This window comes from Mobula birostris, chromosome 2, assembly GCF_030028105.1.
Source record: "Mobula birostris isolate sMobBir1 chromosome 2, sMobBir1.hap1, whole genome shotgun sequence".
NCBI lineage: Eukaryota > Metazoa > Chordata > Chondrichthyes > Myliobatiformes > Myliobatidae > Mobula > Mobula birostris.
In genome coordinates this window covers 150,083,413-150,098,225 of record NC_092371.1, presented here as the reverse complement: position 1 = coordinate 150,098,225, position 14,813 = coordinate 150,083,413, and the positions used below count along the sequence as shown (strand labels likewise).

The 14,813-nt window shown below is 37.0% G+C and overlaps 1 protein-coding gene across 2 annotated transcripts in view; it reads left to right on the top strand.

The window, feature by feature from the left end:
• Window positions 1-14,813, top strand: part of ascc3 (activating signal cointegrator 1 complex subunit 3) — a 387,895-nt gene that overhangs the window by 101,178 nt on the left and 271,904 nt on the right. For both annotated transcript variants that reach the window (XM_072250313.1, XM_072250317.1), the window contains exon 12: window positions 14,495-14,671. In XM_072250313.1, coding sequence (XP_072106414.1) covers window positions 14,495-14,671 — 177 coding nt within the window. The remainder of the gene's footprint in view (window positions 1-14,494; window positions 14,672-14,813) is intronic.

The window sequence follows — 14,813 nt, the reverse complement described above, 5'->3', positions numbered from 1 at the left end:
TGGTATCTCTTGCCTGATGGTAGGGGATCAAAGAGATAGTTGGATAGATGGGAGGGATCACTGACAATGTTAAGGGCTCTGCACATGCAGTGCTTCTGGTAAGCATCTTGGATGGTGGAAGAGAGACCTTGATGATCCTCTTAGCAGTTCTCACAGTCATCTGTATGGCCTTGCGGTCAGTTGCCTAGCAATTGCTGTATCAGACAGTTATTCAGCTAATCAGGACATTCTCAATAATGCTCCAGTAAAAATTGATTAGAATAGGGAAGGTGGGTCTCACTTGCCTCAATCTCGTCAGGAAGTGCAGATGCTGTTGTGCTTTTTTGACTAAAAAGGTGATGTTGAGGGACCAGATGAGATTGTCCGTTGTATGCACTCCCAGAAATTTGGCGCACCTAACTCTCTCCACGGAGGAGCTATTTATATGCAGTGAGGAGTGGTCAGCCTTGCATCTTCCTGAAATCCACAATCATCTCTTTGGTCTTGTCCATATGAGACTCAATTTGTTGTGTTTGCATCATTCCACCAGCTGCTCTACCTTCTCTCTGTACGCCGTCTTGTCATTATTGTTGATGAGGCCAACCACTGATGTGTCATTAGTGAACTTGATGATTCAGTTGGAACCAGATCTAGAAATACAATTGTGTCAGCTGCAAGCTGAGCATTCAGCCTTCGGGGACACTGGTGCTCAGAGTGATGGAGCTAGAGATGTTGCTGCCAACATGGATGACTATGGTCTTTCTGTCAAGAGGTCCAAAATCCAATTATAGAGAGATGGGTTGAAACCCAATGATGATCGTTTACCCACCAGCTTCTGAGGGATGATCATATTAAATGCTGAACTGAAGTTGATAAACAGCATTCTGCCATCTGAGGCACCATTTTCCAGGTAAGACAGGAAGGAATAGATGGCAGAGGCATGCTATGGAATCATCAGTGGACCAATTTGAGCGATAAACAAGCTGAAAAGGGTCCAATGTAGCAGGAATGTAGAATTTAATGGGATCCATAGCCATCCAAATCAAAGCACTTTATTGTTGTTGAAGTCAGTGCCACTAGTCATTAAAGCAGGTTACTGTTACCCCCTTGGACACTGGCTGCCTCGAAGTAGGGTCAGTGAACTGTTCTAGAGAGATGTTGAAGTTGCCTGTTAAAAGCTCTGTTAACTGGGCTGCACAGTCACTCAGCACATGCCGGTCTGTTTTTAGATCCTGCAGCCTTACATTGGTTGACCCTGGCTAGGGTCTTCCTCACATCAACTGCAACCAGGCTTAGTGCTTGCTCCTTGTAGGTAAGGTGTCTTCCTCACTGGCACATCATCCTATACATCAGAAACTGCATGAAAAACATTTAGTCTATCAGGAAGAGAGGCGTCATTATTCTTGATGCGTAGGTGCTTTATTACTTCTGCTGGGTTTAGACAGAGTCCAGAGGAGGTTCATGAGAATGATACTGGGAATGAAATGGGTTAATGTATGAGGAGTGCTTAATGACTTTGGGCCTGTATTTGCTGGAGTTTAGAAGAATGAAGAGCGATCTTATTAAAACCTATCAAATATTGGAAGGCCTAGCTGCGTAACTGCCTGGTCTGGGAACACCAGTGCCTTTGAACGGAAAATCCTACAAAAGGCAGTGGATTCAGCTCAAAACATCATGAGTAAACCCCTTCTCCCCCCAACCATTCAGCAGATCTACTCGAAACGTTGTTATAGAAAAGCAGCATCCATCACCAAAGATCCTTACCACCAGGCCATGTTCTTTTCTTGCCTCTACCATCAGGTACAAATGCATCAGAACTCACACCACCAGGGTGAAGAACAGTTAGCACCCCTCAACCATCAACAACAAATAGAGGATAACTACACTCTTTTAATGACTCTTTAAACTTGTTATTTCATGCTTGTTATTCATTGTTGTATATTTATATCTGCATTTGCAGTTTCTTGTCCATTGACCCTGTTCACAATTAATTTTCAATAGATTTGCTAAGTATGCCCACAGATAAAGAATCTCAGGATTGTATGTGGTGACATGTGCATTGCAAGAATAAGTTTGTAAACCCTTTCCAATTTCCTGGTTTTCTGCATTGATTACTCATCAAATATGGTCTGATCATCATTTAAGTCACAAGAATAGACAATCACAGTGTGCCTAAACTAAGAACAGACAAACAATTGTACTCCATCTCAATACTGAATGCACCATTTAAACGATCACAGTCTAGCTTCAAAAATGTATGTGGACCCCTGGGGTTGTACCTTCCACAAAAGCTATTTGGAGTCAGTTGTTCCAATCAATGAAATGAGATTGGAGGTGTGGGTTGTAGAGGTGCCCTGCCCCAGAAAAAAAAAGCCACACAAAGTCAGGTTACTGGCTGAGCCTGCTCTTCTCAAGAAAGGCCTGTTTATGTGCACCATGCCTCAATCAAAATAACTTCCAGAGGACCTTAGAAACATTGTAGAGATGCATGAAGCTGAAAAGGTGACAAAAAGATTTCTAAAGAGTTGAGTATTCTTCAGTTCACTGTAAGTGAAATTGTCTACAAATGGAGGAAATTCAGTACTGTTGCATCTCTCCATAGCTGTGGGCGTCCTGCAAAGATCATACCAAGAGCACAAAATGCAATGTTGAAGGAGGTGAAAAAGAACCCAAGGGTAACAACAAGAGGCCTGCAGAAATCTCTATAACTTGTTAATGTCTCACTTGCTAATAAGTAAAACACTGAACAAGAATAGTGTTCATGGAAGTACACCACAGAGGAAACCACTGCTCTTCAAAATAAAAACATTGTTGCACGTCTCAAGTTTGCCAAAGATCACATGGATGTTCTGCAACTCTTCTGGAACACTGTTCTGTGGACAGATGAGACAAACGTTTTCAGTAGAAATGCACACCGCTATGTTTAGAGATAAAAAGGCACTGCGTGCCAACACCAAAACCTCATCCCAGCTGTGAAGCTGGTGGAAGGAGTGCCTTGGTTTGGGGCCTGGACCTAGACAGCTTGTAATTGCTGAGGGAGCAATGAATTCAAGATTGTGTTAAGATATTTTACTGGCGAATGTCAGGGTAGCGGTCCGTCACCTGAAGCTTAATCGAAGTTGGATGAAGCAACAAGATGGTGTGAAACACAAGAATAAATCAACAACAGAATTGTTTAAAAAGAAGAAAATTTGTGTTTTGGAATGGCTAAGTCAGAGTCTAGTCTTAAACCATTTGAGATGTTGTGGCATGACCTGAAGATATGCAAGATATCCCAGAAGTATTGATGAACTGAAACAGTTTTGTATGGAAGAATGGTCCAAAATTCCTTCTTGCCATTGTGCAAGTCTTATCAGCAGCTATAGAAAGCGTTTGATGGAGGTTATACTGCTAAAGGAGGTTCTACCAGTTATTAAATACAAGGGTTCACATACATTTTCTTGAAATTGTATGTACTCTGATGATAAATTTTACTTTGAACTTCTCCTGCCTTATTCCCGCCCCATATCCCTTCATGCCCTGACCAATCAAGGATCTAATAAATTATGGTAGATGTTGATTAATTCTTGATTAGTAAAATTGCCAAGTATTACAGATAGAAGGCAAGAGAATGGGATTAAGAGGGATAATAAATCAGCCATGATGGAATGGTTGAGCAGAATCAATGGCATAATTCTATTCCTATTGTCTTATGGTTTTAACTCAGTCCATACTTACAACATCCTCTAAGTAAAGAAGTTCCCCATCAGGTTCCCGTTAAATATTTCCTCTTTCACCCTGAACCTATGGCCTCTAGTTCTAGTTGCACTCAACTTGAGAAAATGCCTGCATGCATTAACCCTCATAATTTTATATACCTCCATAGGATCTCCCATCTGTCTCCTTCACTCCAGGAAATAAAGTGCTAACCTATTGTAACTCAGATCCTCGAGTCCTAACAACATCCGTGTAAATTTTCGTTGCACTCTTTCAAGATTACTGATAATGCTCCTGTAGGCACGTATGCTGCGTAGAGTGGGATGCTCACAAAACCTGCCAGTTTCCATATCTGTGTATCAGGTAGCTTCATTTTGTTCATTAGCTGTGATTAGTTTTGGTTTCAGAAGTGGTAGCATTGGAACTGAATCAGAATTTGAAGTACTGAAATTGCATGGCTCCACCATAATGACAAAATAGGCATATGGGATTAATTTTACAATTTTGGTTCTGATAAATTACAGAACGGTCTGAAGACAAGCAGCATAATTAAATGATTCATTAGATGAGGAAGCGAAGATATTTATTATCATGGGAAGATTAGCTGTAGTATCAATGAATAATTTAGTGGAAATATTGTGAGTGCCTGTGTGTGTATGGTTACAGTACAGTGGGTTGGTGTTTGGGGTTTTTGTTCATTTTCTCTCTGTCTATTCTGATTGGTCAAATGTCTTAAATCAGTTTTAAATCATTGTAAGGAAATTCTGCACTTCTCAAGCAGTGAAATTTAATGCAAGTGAACTAAACTAATAAATGCAGTAAGTAATGAGAATACTGGCTGGGTTTCTAATATTTTGTAGTTGCAATAAAAGCTTAGCAATTCAAAAAGTGAAATGCCATCAATTCAAAAGTACTCATCCCCCTGTGTTCAGTACTTTGCTGAACCACCTCTCACAGCTATTACAGCCAGTAGTCTTTTTGGATAAATTTCTATTAGCTTTGTACAGCATGATGGACCAAGATTTGCCTATTCTTCCTTGCAAAATTTCTCAAGCTGTGCCAAGTAAGTTGGGGAGTGGTGGTGGACAGCAATCTTGAGGTCTTGTCAGAGATGCTCAATTGGGTTAAGGTCAGGACTGACTAGGCCACTCAAGGACATCAATTTTCTTCATTTGAAGCCATTCCAGGTTATTGTCCTCCTGAAAGATGAACTTCCTGCCCAGTTTAAGCTTTCTGGCAGAGGCTAGCCAGTAGCAGCATTCATCTTCGCATCAGTCCTGACCAGATTTCCGATCCCTACCTCTGAAAAGCATCTCACAGCATGATGCTACTTCCACCATACTTTACAGTGGGGATGGTGTTACCTGGCTGATGCGCATTATTAGATTTAGGAGCTGAAGCCATAATGTTCCACTTTAGTCTCAACCAACCACAAGACCTTCTTCCATGTCTTTACAGTATCTTCAAAGTGACACTTTGCAAAGGCTTGATGGACAAGGATATGCTTTTTTTAAGCTAGGGCTTCTTTCTTGCCCTTCCATAAATACCCTTTTTATGCACGGCCTTAGAGATTGTGGAGCGATGAACTTCATCTTCAGTTGCAGACACTGACTTCTGCAGCTCACTCAGAGTGACTGTTGACATCACAGTAGTCTTTCTTACAAGTGCCATTCTTCTCTAGTGATTAAGTTTCGAGGGGCAGCTTGACCTAGGCAGTGTAGCTCTGGTTTCATATTTTTCCTGTACTAAGACTCTAAGGTATGTTCAGTACCTTTGAGATCATCTTGTACCTTCCCACAGACTTGTACTTCTCCATTATCATTTCCCTGACCTGCCTTGAATGCTCTTTTGTGTTCATCTTGGTTTGGTCTGTTGAAAATCTACCATACTGTTGGACCTTACAGAGAGAGGTGGCATTTATTCTTTTGCATCAATTGAAAGCAGGTAATCCTCCAATTTCCTACATCACCAAATAAGGTTGTTAGGAAGATAATATTGCACCTGAGGAAAGTTAATGTAGCAATTACAAAGTGAATGATTACATTTTTAGCCTCAAATTTTTGTTTTTTAATTTTTAGTAAATTATTAACAGGTTTTGGAATTTTTCTTTTGATTTGACTTGATGCTCAGTGTTTTGTAGATTAGCTCAAAAAGTCCTACTCCAATATATTTTAAATTTTGAAAATGAGACAGTAAAATGTCAAAATAGCTGTGGGAGCTCAATAATTTTTCAAAACACTATATTTGAAAGATTAATTAATTGAGGACAATGGGGAACTGACACAATTGAGGCCTGGATTGTTCTGTCATGGTCATATTAAATGATGGGGAAAGCTTAATGATTACTCTGCTTCTATTTTCTTTTTTTCTCTGTGAAACAAACAGCAATCACTAGAAATTAAAAGCTGGTATTTCAATATAAATGAATTCAAAAGGATTCTTCAAAATGGATTCAAAATCACAACTCCCTATGTTGTTTCTACTCAGTGAATGATCAACATGTGTTGTAAATGATTATTGTGAGTAACGTAGCATCATTTGATTTTTTGCTTTGCCTTGTGCTTCGTTCTGCACACAGAAGCCAAAATGACAATTAATTTTTGTGTACCATTTATTTTGCATTAGTAATTTTTAGAATACATTTGTAGCTTGCAAAATATCAGGAACTGATTGAAGTGCATACTTAATAAAATGTAAACGTTTCCAAAATCAACTATTACAATTTTAATTTATGGACCCGTTGTGGTAATAGTTTTAATATATCCTCTAATGCAACAACTTTACCATAAACAATTACTTCAGGAGGATAATTAGTAGGTGCTAGCTTGAAAACTTGATAAGTAAGTTTTGAGAAATTGGGGAAGTAGGGTGCATTTGGACAGGTAAGGACTGAGACACCAAATGGCGAGCCGCCATTGGTGGTAGTTGTCAATATATACTCAGCGTCCACTTTATCCACCTGTATACTTGCCCATTAATACAAATATCTTAATCAGTCGATCACATGGCAGCAACTCAATACACGAAAGCATGCAGACATGAACAAGAGATTCAATTGTTCAGACCAAATTTTAGAATAGAGAAGAAATGTGATCTAAGTGACTTTGACCATGGAATGATTATTGGTGCCTGACAGGGTTGTTTGAGTTTCTCAGAAACTGCTGATCTGGGATTTTCATGCACAACAGTCTCTACAGTTTACAGAAAATGGTGCAAAAAAACAAAAAAACTTCCAATAAGCGTCAGTCCTGTGGGCAAAAATTCCTTGTTAATGATAGAGGTCAAAGGAGAATGGTTAGACCAGTTCAAACTGACAGGAAGATGACAACAACTCAAAGAACCATGTGTTGCAACAGTGGTGTGCAGAAGAGCATATCTGAATGAACAGCATATTGAACAGTGAAGTGGATGGGCTACAGCAGCAGAAGACCATAAAAATAGGCATCCGTGGGACTTCCGGTAGAGCTCATGGAGTGAAGTCGTGTTCTTGACTTGCTCCATTACCTCTGAGTTTTTCTTCTTATGATCAGCTATATTTTAATTAACTATTAAGGCATCGACTTTTACAATATTTTGAAATAAATTGGGCTCTTTGATAATCGGATGCTTTTAAGGTCTGCTATGTCTAAGAATGGAAAAGACGGGAAGGACGGCAAACCTCCGGTTAGACCGAAAGGTACCGATTTTCCTCCGACTGAACCACCGGTGACTTTGAAAGCTATATCGGATCTAATTCAAAGGGAAATTTCAACTTCTATTACGGAGCTGATTCGTGTGAAAATTTCAATTAATTTCCAGAAAATTGCCAATTCAATCGATAAGATACAAACATCTATTACGGAACATCAGTCGGCTATATCTGATCTTCAAAAATCCACACAACAAAATGAACTCAAGATGGAGAAAATCGAAGAAACAATTAATGTAATGAAGAAGAAACTTGACCTTCTGACCTTTAAAAACTCAGACTTAGAATCCAGAATGTGACGGCAGAATCTTCGAATGATCGGGGTGCGTGAAGCTGTTGAATCTGATAACCCTATGAAGTATTTTTCTCAACTTCTAAAAGATGCATTTCCTACTGTATTTCCTGACCAACCACCGTTACTGGATCGTGTTCATAGAGTTCCATCATACTCGTCTAAGTCAGATAAACCTCGACATGTCATCTTACGTTTTCATTACTTTCAAGACAAGGAGAAACTGTTTCGATTCATTCGATCTAAAGGTTACATTGATTTTTTGGATTTTAAGTTCCGATTCGTGGAGGATTTCAGCAAACCAATTCGGGATCAGCGGGTTCGTTACAGATCTGTGATGTCGGAACTCTACAAGATGGATTTAAAACCAGCGTTGCTTTACCCAGCACGTCTAAGGATTCGTATGTTGGATGGAGCCCTTCGTTTTTTTGAATCTCCATCAGATGCCCAGAGTTATCTGGATCAATTTTCACCTTCAACATCTTAATCGTAATTTTTAATATCTCAGTTTGATCGGAGGTTGTGAATCTGTCGGCCTTAATTTTTTTTGCCTTATATGGGCAGAAAAGTTTATTTATGATTAATTAATATGGTTGCTAAACTTTCTTTCTATCTGCGTCATTCCTTTCTTTTTCCCAGGGGATTCTGGGTGGTTATTCCCTCAGCGTCATTCTACGTATTTCCTTTGAGGCCTTAAATTTTGTAGTTTTTAAATCTTTTTTTGTAGGTTTTCATAACTAGTTTATGTTAATAATTTCATTTCTTTTTTTGTTTATTCATAGGGTCTGGGGTTTGTTGTGGTTTTTTTTTATATTTTCTGGCTTTTTCGCTGTTATATTAAGTGTTTGTTTTAATTCATTTACTTTTTTTATTCTTTTACTGCTTTATAACTAGCTGATCTTTTTTATATTTACACTTTTTTTAGGGAGCGTCTATCGGAAGTCATGGGGGTAGTTTTAGTGCTTGCTTCTTTTTGGCTGGTCTGTGTTAGATTTAGCCTTGGGGTCATGGGGTGGGGGGTGCTGGGAGGGGCTTCACGCTTTAGTTTTTTTCTTCTTGGGCTATGTATACTATTGAAGTATTGGTTGCGTTCTCCTTCCCGGTATCTCTTATTTGTTCTGTTCCCTTTCCGGGTTCGTGGGTCGAGCCTATCGTCAATCCTCCTTGTTGCGGGTTGACTTTAGGGTTTATGGAGTCTATTATTAATTTTGTCTCCTGGAATACTAATGGTCATAACCATCCTATTAAAAGGAAAAAAGTTTTTAAAGTGTTCCGGAGACTTAAAGCACAAATTTTATTTTTACAAGAGACCCATGTGCGGAGGGGGGACAGACTACGTTTTTTTAAATTCTGGAAGAAACAACAGTTTCATTCGAACCCTAATGCTAAGATTCGAGGTGTCTCTCTTTTTATAGACTCCTCAGTTACTCTTATACAACATGATATTATCTCTGATCCGAATGGTAGATTTCTACTGGTTAGTGGTCTACTATTTAATAAAAAGGTAGTTTTGGTTAATGTTTATGCTCCCAATATTGACTGTCTGGAATTTTATAAATCATTATTCAATCAGTTCCCGAATTTCAATGAGTTTTCGTTGATCTGGGGTGGAGATCTTAATACCTGTTTATCTCCAGCTTTGGACCGTTCGGCTCCTCTATGGACCTTACCTAATAAATCTGCAACTTTGATTAATTCATTCCTCTCTGATTCTGGGTCGATGGACATTTAGCGTTTTTTGCATCCTCAGGAAAAAGATTTTTCTTTTTTTTCACATGTTCACCATTCCTATTCAAGAATTGATTATTTCTTTATTGACTCTCGTCTTATTTCTTCAGTGATTAAATGTGATTATGACTTTATAACCATTTCGGATCATGCTCCACTTAAGCTTTCTATTAAAATTCAGGCCAATACACAAAATAATAGACAATGCCGTTTTAATTCGCTGTTGCTTCAGGACTCGGACTTTGTTAACTTTATGAATGAACAGATTGATCTTTTTTTTATAATCAACTATACAGAGGATATTTCTGTGAACATTCTTTGGGATACTTTTAAAGCTTATATTCGTGGTCAGATTATTTTGTATTCTGCTGCTTTGAGGAAGAAGCTGAAGCAGGAGAAGTTGGTAATTGTGGACAAGATTAAGGAAATTGATAAGAAATATGTTACAGCTCCCTCTGAGGAGTTATATAAACAAAGAACTGAACTTCAAATGGAACACAGTTTATTACTTTCGTCCTCGATTGTAAACCAATTAAAGAAAACAAGAAGTGAATTTTATGTACACAGTGACAAAATTGGCAAACTGTTGGCTAACCAATTGAAGTCTAATTATGCTAAATCTCAAATTAATCAGATTTATAATCAAAATGACCGACTGATACTGATCATGTGGGGATTAATCAAACCTTCTTTGATTTTTATTCTTCCTTATATCAATCAGAGTCTCCTTGAGACTCTAAATATATGAATGATTTTTTAGATAACCTAGATTTCCCTGAGATTTCACAGGATATGTCTTCTATGCTAGATACTCCCATTACCACTGATGAGATTAAGAATGTTATTTCCTCTATGAACTTGGGGAAAGCTCCTGGCCCTGATGGGTTTACCGTAGAATTTTATAAATGTTTTGCACCTTTATTAATCCCTTGGTTCTGTAGGGTTTTCGAGGCTTCATTAAAACTTGGTAAACTTCCCGAATCTTTCAATAGAGCGTCAATCTCTCTAATATTAAAGAAGGATAAAGATCCTGCTCAATGTGCATCTTATAGACCAATATCTTTATTAAATGTTGATTCTAAAATTTTTTCTAAGTTATCAGCAAACAGATTAGAAAAAGTACTTCCTTTTATTATTTCAGAAGACCAAACAGGTTTTATTAAAGGTTGTTACTCTTTTTATAACATTCGCACACTGTTAAATATTGTTTATACCCCCTCACAAAATGTTCCTGAGTGTGTTATCTCTTTAGATGCTGAGAAAGCTTTTGACAGAGTAGAATGGCCTTACTTATTTAAGGTGCTTGAAATGTTTAATTTTAGCTCGAAATTTATATCCTGGATCAAACTGTTATATCATTCTCCTGTGGCCTCGGTCCGTACTAACTCTCTAAGCTCACCTTTTTTCCCTCTTTTTCGAGGTACTCGACAAGGTTGCCCTCTTAGTCCTTGATTATTTGATATTGCATTAGAACCTCTTGCAATTACCATTCGAGAATCTCCAAATATTACTGGGATAACTCGGGGCTTAAAGTCCCATAAAATATCACTCCATGCTGATGACTTACTTTTATATATTTCTAATCCTCAAAAATCCATCCCTGCTGTTTTAGAGTTATTAGCACAATTTAGTCTCTTTTCAGGTTATAAATTAAATCTTAGTAAGGGTGAACTTTTCCCGATTAATAAACAACTTCCCTTATATCATAATTTTCCGTTTAAATTGATTAATAATTATTTTTCGTATCTTGGGATTAAAATTACTTGTAAATACAAAGGTTTATTTAAGATTAACTTTTTACCCTTAATTGACCATATTATTCAACTTTCATCTAAATGGTTTCCTTTATATTTAACTTTGATTGGTCGTATTAATGCAGTTAAGATGTTTTTTCTGCCAAAATTTCTATATATATTTCAGGCATTACCGATTTTTGTTCCAAAATCTTTTTTTGATAAAGTTGACTCAAAAATTTCTTCATTTATTTGGCAAAATAAAAACCCGAGACTGGGTAAAATACATTTACAGAAAGCCAAGAGAGATGGAGGTTTAGCATTACCTAACTTTAGATTCTATTATTGGGCAATTAATATTCGACATATGAAATTTTGGTTACTTGACCAGGATATACTATCCATTCCTAAATGGGTAGCATTGGAATTACAATCTGTTCAGGGCTACACACTTGGCTCTATTTTGGGTTCCTCTCTTGCTTTTGATTTGAAACGCCTCAAACAGGTATCTAACCCGAAAGTTAAATATACCTTACGTATTTGGTTTCAATTCAGAAAATTTTTTGATCTTAACCAATTTGGGCTAGCGATTCCTATTTCAGGTAACATTTTTTCCTCCCTCCTTTACGGATCGTGCTTTTTAAATTTGGAAGACTAAGGGTATTTCACGGTTTTTGGATTTATTTTTAGATGGTTCCTTTATGTCTTTTGAACAATTATCTAATAAATGTAATTTATCAAGAATACATTTTTTTAGATATCTACAAGTTAGAAATTTCCCAAGTACTATACTTCCTCCTTTTCCAATGCTTCCTCCTACATACATTTTAGATACTATAATTAACCTTAATCCACGTCAGAAAGGTGCATTGGCTATGATTTATAATATTATTATGAAACTTAGGAAAGCTCCATTTGATAAGATTAGGGTAGATTGGGAACAGGAATTGGGGTTTATCATTTCCGCGGATGATTGGGGGCAGATTCTACAATTAGTCAATACTTCCTCTATCTGTGCTAAACATTCCCTAATTCAATTTAAAGTTGTTCATAGAACACATATGTCCAAAGATAAATTAGCTCGCTTTTATTCTCATATTAATCCTTTTTGTGATAGATGTCCAGGGCAGATAGCCTCTTTAACTCATATGTTTTGGTCTTGTCCTACTCTGGAAACTTTTTGGAGAGACATTTTTAATATTATCTCAAAGGTATTGAATATAGATATCTCTCTGCATCCTATTACTGCTATCTTTGGACTACCTAAAATTTCCAGTAATCTTTCTCCTTCAGCCCGTAGAATGATTGCATTTCTTACTTTAATGGCGAAAAGATGTATCTTACAACATTGGAAAGAGCTTAATGCTCCAACCACCTTTTTTTGGTTTTCTCAGACGATATTATGCTTGAATTTGGAGAAAATTAGAAGCAATCTTAATGATTCCTCACTTAAATTTGAACAGACCTGGAGATCTTTTATTCAATATTTTCATTTAATGTAATTTTTTCTTCTCTCTTTTGCTCCATATTTATATACCCTTCTTGTTTTTTTTACTGTTTTTAATGGAGGTCGGGTTTGAGGACGTGATTTTAAGTTCTTTAACTCTACTTGGTTCCAAGTTAGCCCATTGCTTTGCTTTGCTTTTAGTTAGTTGCACGGTGGGATTTTTGGTTTTTTTTTTTTCTTTTCTCTATTGAGATATATATATATATATATATATATATATATATATAAAAATTAGTATACTATTATGTTACCTTAGTATGTTATGTTTAAATTACATTGTTTGTATTACTTTTTTTTTCTGTATTAATATTTCCTGTAATTTTATTATATTCTAACAGTGTATTAGTGCCTATATGGCTTACCTTTTTGTATACTTATTCAATAAAAAGATTTAAAAAGAAAAATAGGCATCCGTTAGTCTCGTGAGACCATGGATTTACGCCTTGGAAGGTTTCCAGGGCGCAGGCCTGGGCAAGGTTGTATGGAAGACCAGCAGTTGCCCATGCTGCAAGTCTCCCCTCTCCACGCCACCAGTGTTGTCCAAGGGAAGGACACGAGAGCTGATACAGCTTGGCACCGGTGTTGTCGCAGAGCAATGTGTGGTTAAGTGCCTTGCTCAAAGACACAACACGCTGCCTCAGCTGAGGCTCGAACTAGTGACCTTCAGATCACTAGACCGATGCCTTAACCACTTGGCTACATGCCAACACAGAAGACCATAAACATACAATCAATGGCCACTTGATTAAGTACAGGAGGTACCTGATAGAGTGGCTACTGAGTGTAATGATGCTGGATTTGGAAGAACAGAGTGTGTTTCAAAGATTCTAAGTTTACAGAAGTAGTGGAAAGATGAGGTCACTGCAGGCTTTCAGGTGAATATTTTTAGAGACGTTTGGGTAGTGTTCAGTTTGTCAAAGATGTGATTTCGGATATGCACAACAAAGTACTGGAAGGGGTAAAGTGGAAGCTCAGTCAAGGTATTGGAATATAAGTCTTGTGATAACGGAAACTTTTAATTTCAAAAGCAAATTGGTAAAACTCTGGTGAATATGTGCTCCTATTACTGAGATCGTGCTCGAGTTAAGGAATATTCTGCATGGTGGTTAAGTGCATTTAATAAACATATACAATCGATTAATTAACAATAGTTTGACTTAATTATTGTCAATCTGGTTGCTTATCTTGTGCATTGAAGCTTCTTAAGTGTTTTCTATGCAGTTATAATTAAATACTAAGGAACAGGATTGTCTGTGTGCCCTTTCAATAAAATAACCGAGGTGAAATTGATTTCCTTGTTTTGAAGCTTGTTTTGTAAATGTAATGCATTGATTTATTGCACTTAACGGTATTATGTATTAGAGATTTATAAATAAAGCTTCTCTGAAAATGAAATCAGCATTTCCAAATAACTGGCTAACAAAATAATTGGTATTCTTTAACCTGAACAGAGTGAGAATCGAATGATTTCTTTGTTCTGGTTCCTCAGGGCAGGGTACTTGATAATTCAATGGAATATACAGTAAATCTGCATTTGCCAATTGTTTTTCCAAGATGAGCTTTGTTACATTTAAAGAGAGTTATCTTTGAATTCTTGATTGCAGGCCACTGATATAAGTTATAATAATATTTAAACCATTTACAGCCATGCATCATTTTACATAATTGTGACCTATTTACACATTTGTACATTTACAGGGGAGCACAGAGCTATTATGTGAAGACTAATTTTATCTATAAAGTTACCCACAAATGCATTAAAGCTAAATTTAAAGTGCCTCAAAAGGTGTTATGAACATAGCTATACCTTGGAAATAGGCACCAATTAGCATTGTTTGAAAACTGTCATTGTTTTTCTATTTTTTTTCAAGGTTGAATCTACACAAAGTATGATCAGAATTCTTGGTTTATCAGCTACACTTCCCAATTATCTTGATGTGGCAAATTTTCTCCATGTTAATCCATTCATTGGGCTATTTTTCTTCGACGGACGATTTCGACCAGTGCCTCTAAGCCAAACTTTTATTGGTGTGAAAACCTCGAATAAGGTAAAGGGAATTTAAAGTTGCCTGTAAAAAATAATGTTCAAAATTTATTTCTGATTGCTCACATTAATGAGTGCAAGTATCTAATTTGGAAGCCATTTTATGGTTCCAACCAGGAAAATATTCTGAATGAGAGAAGTTAGAG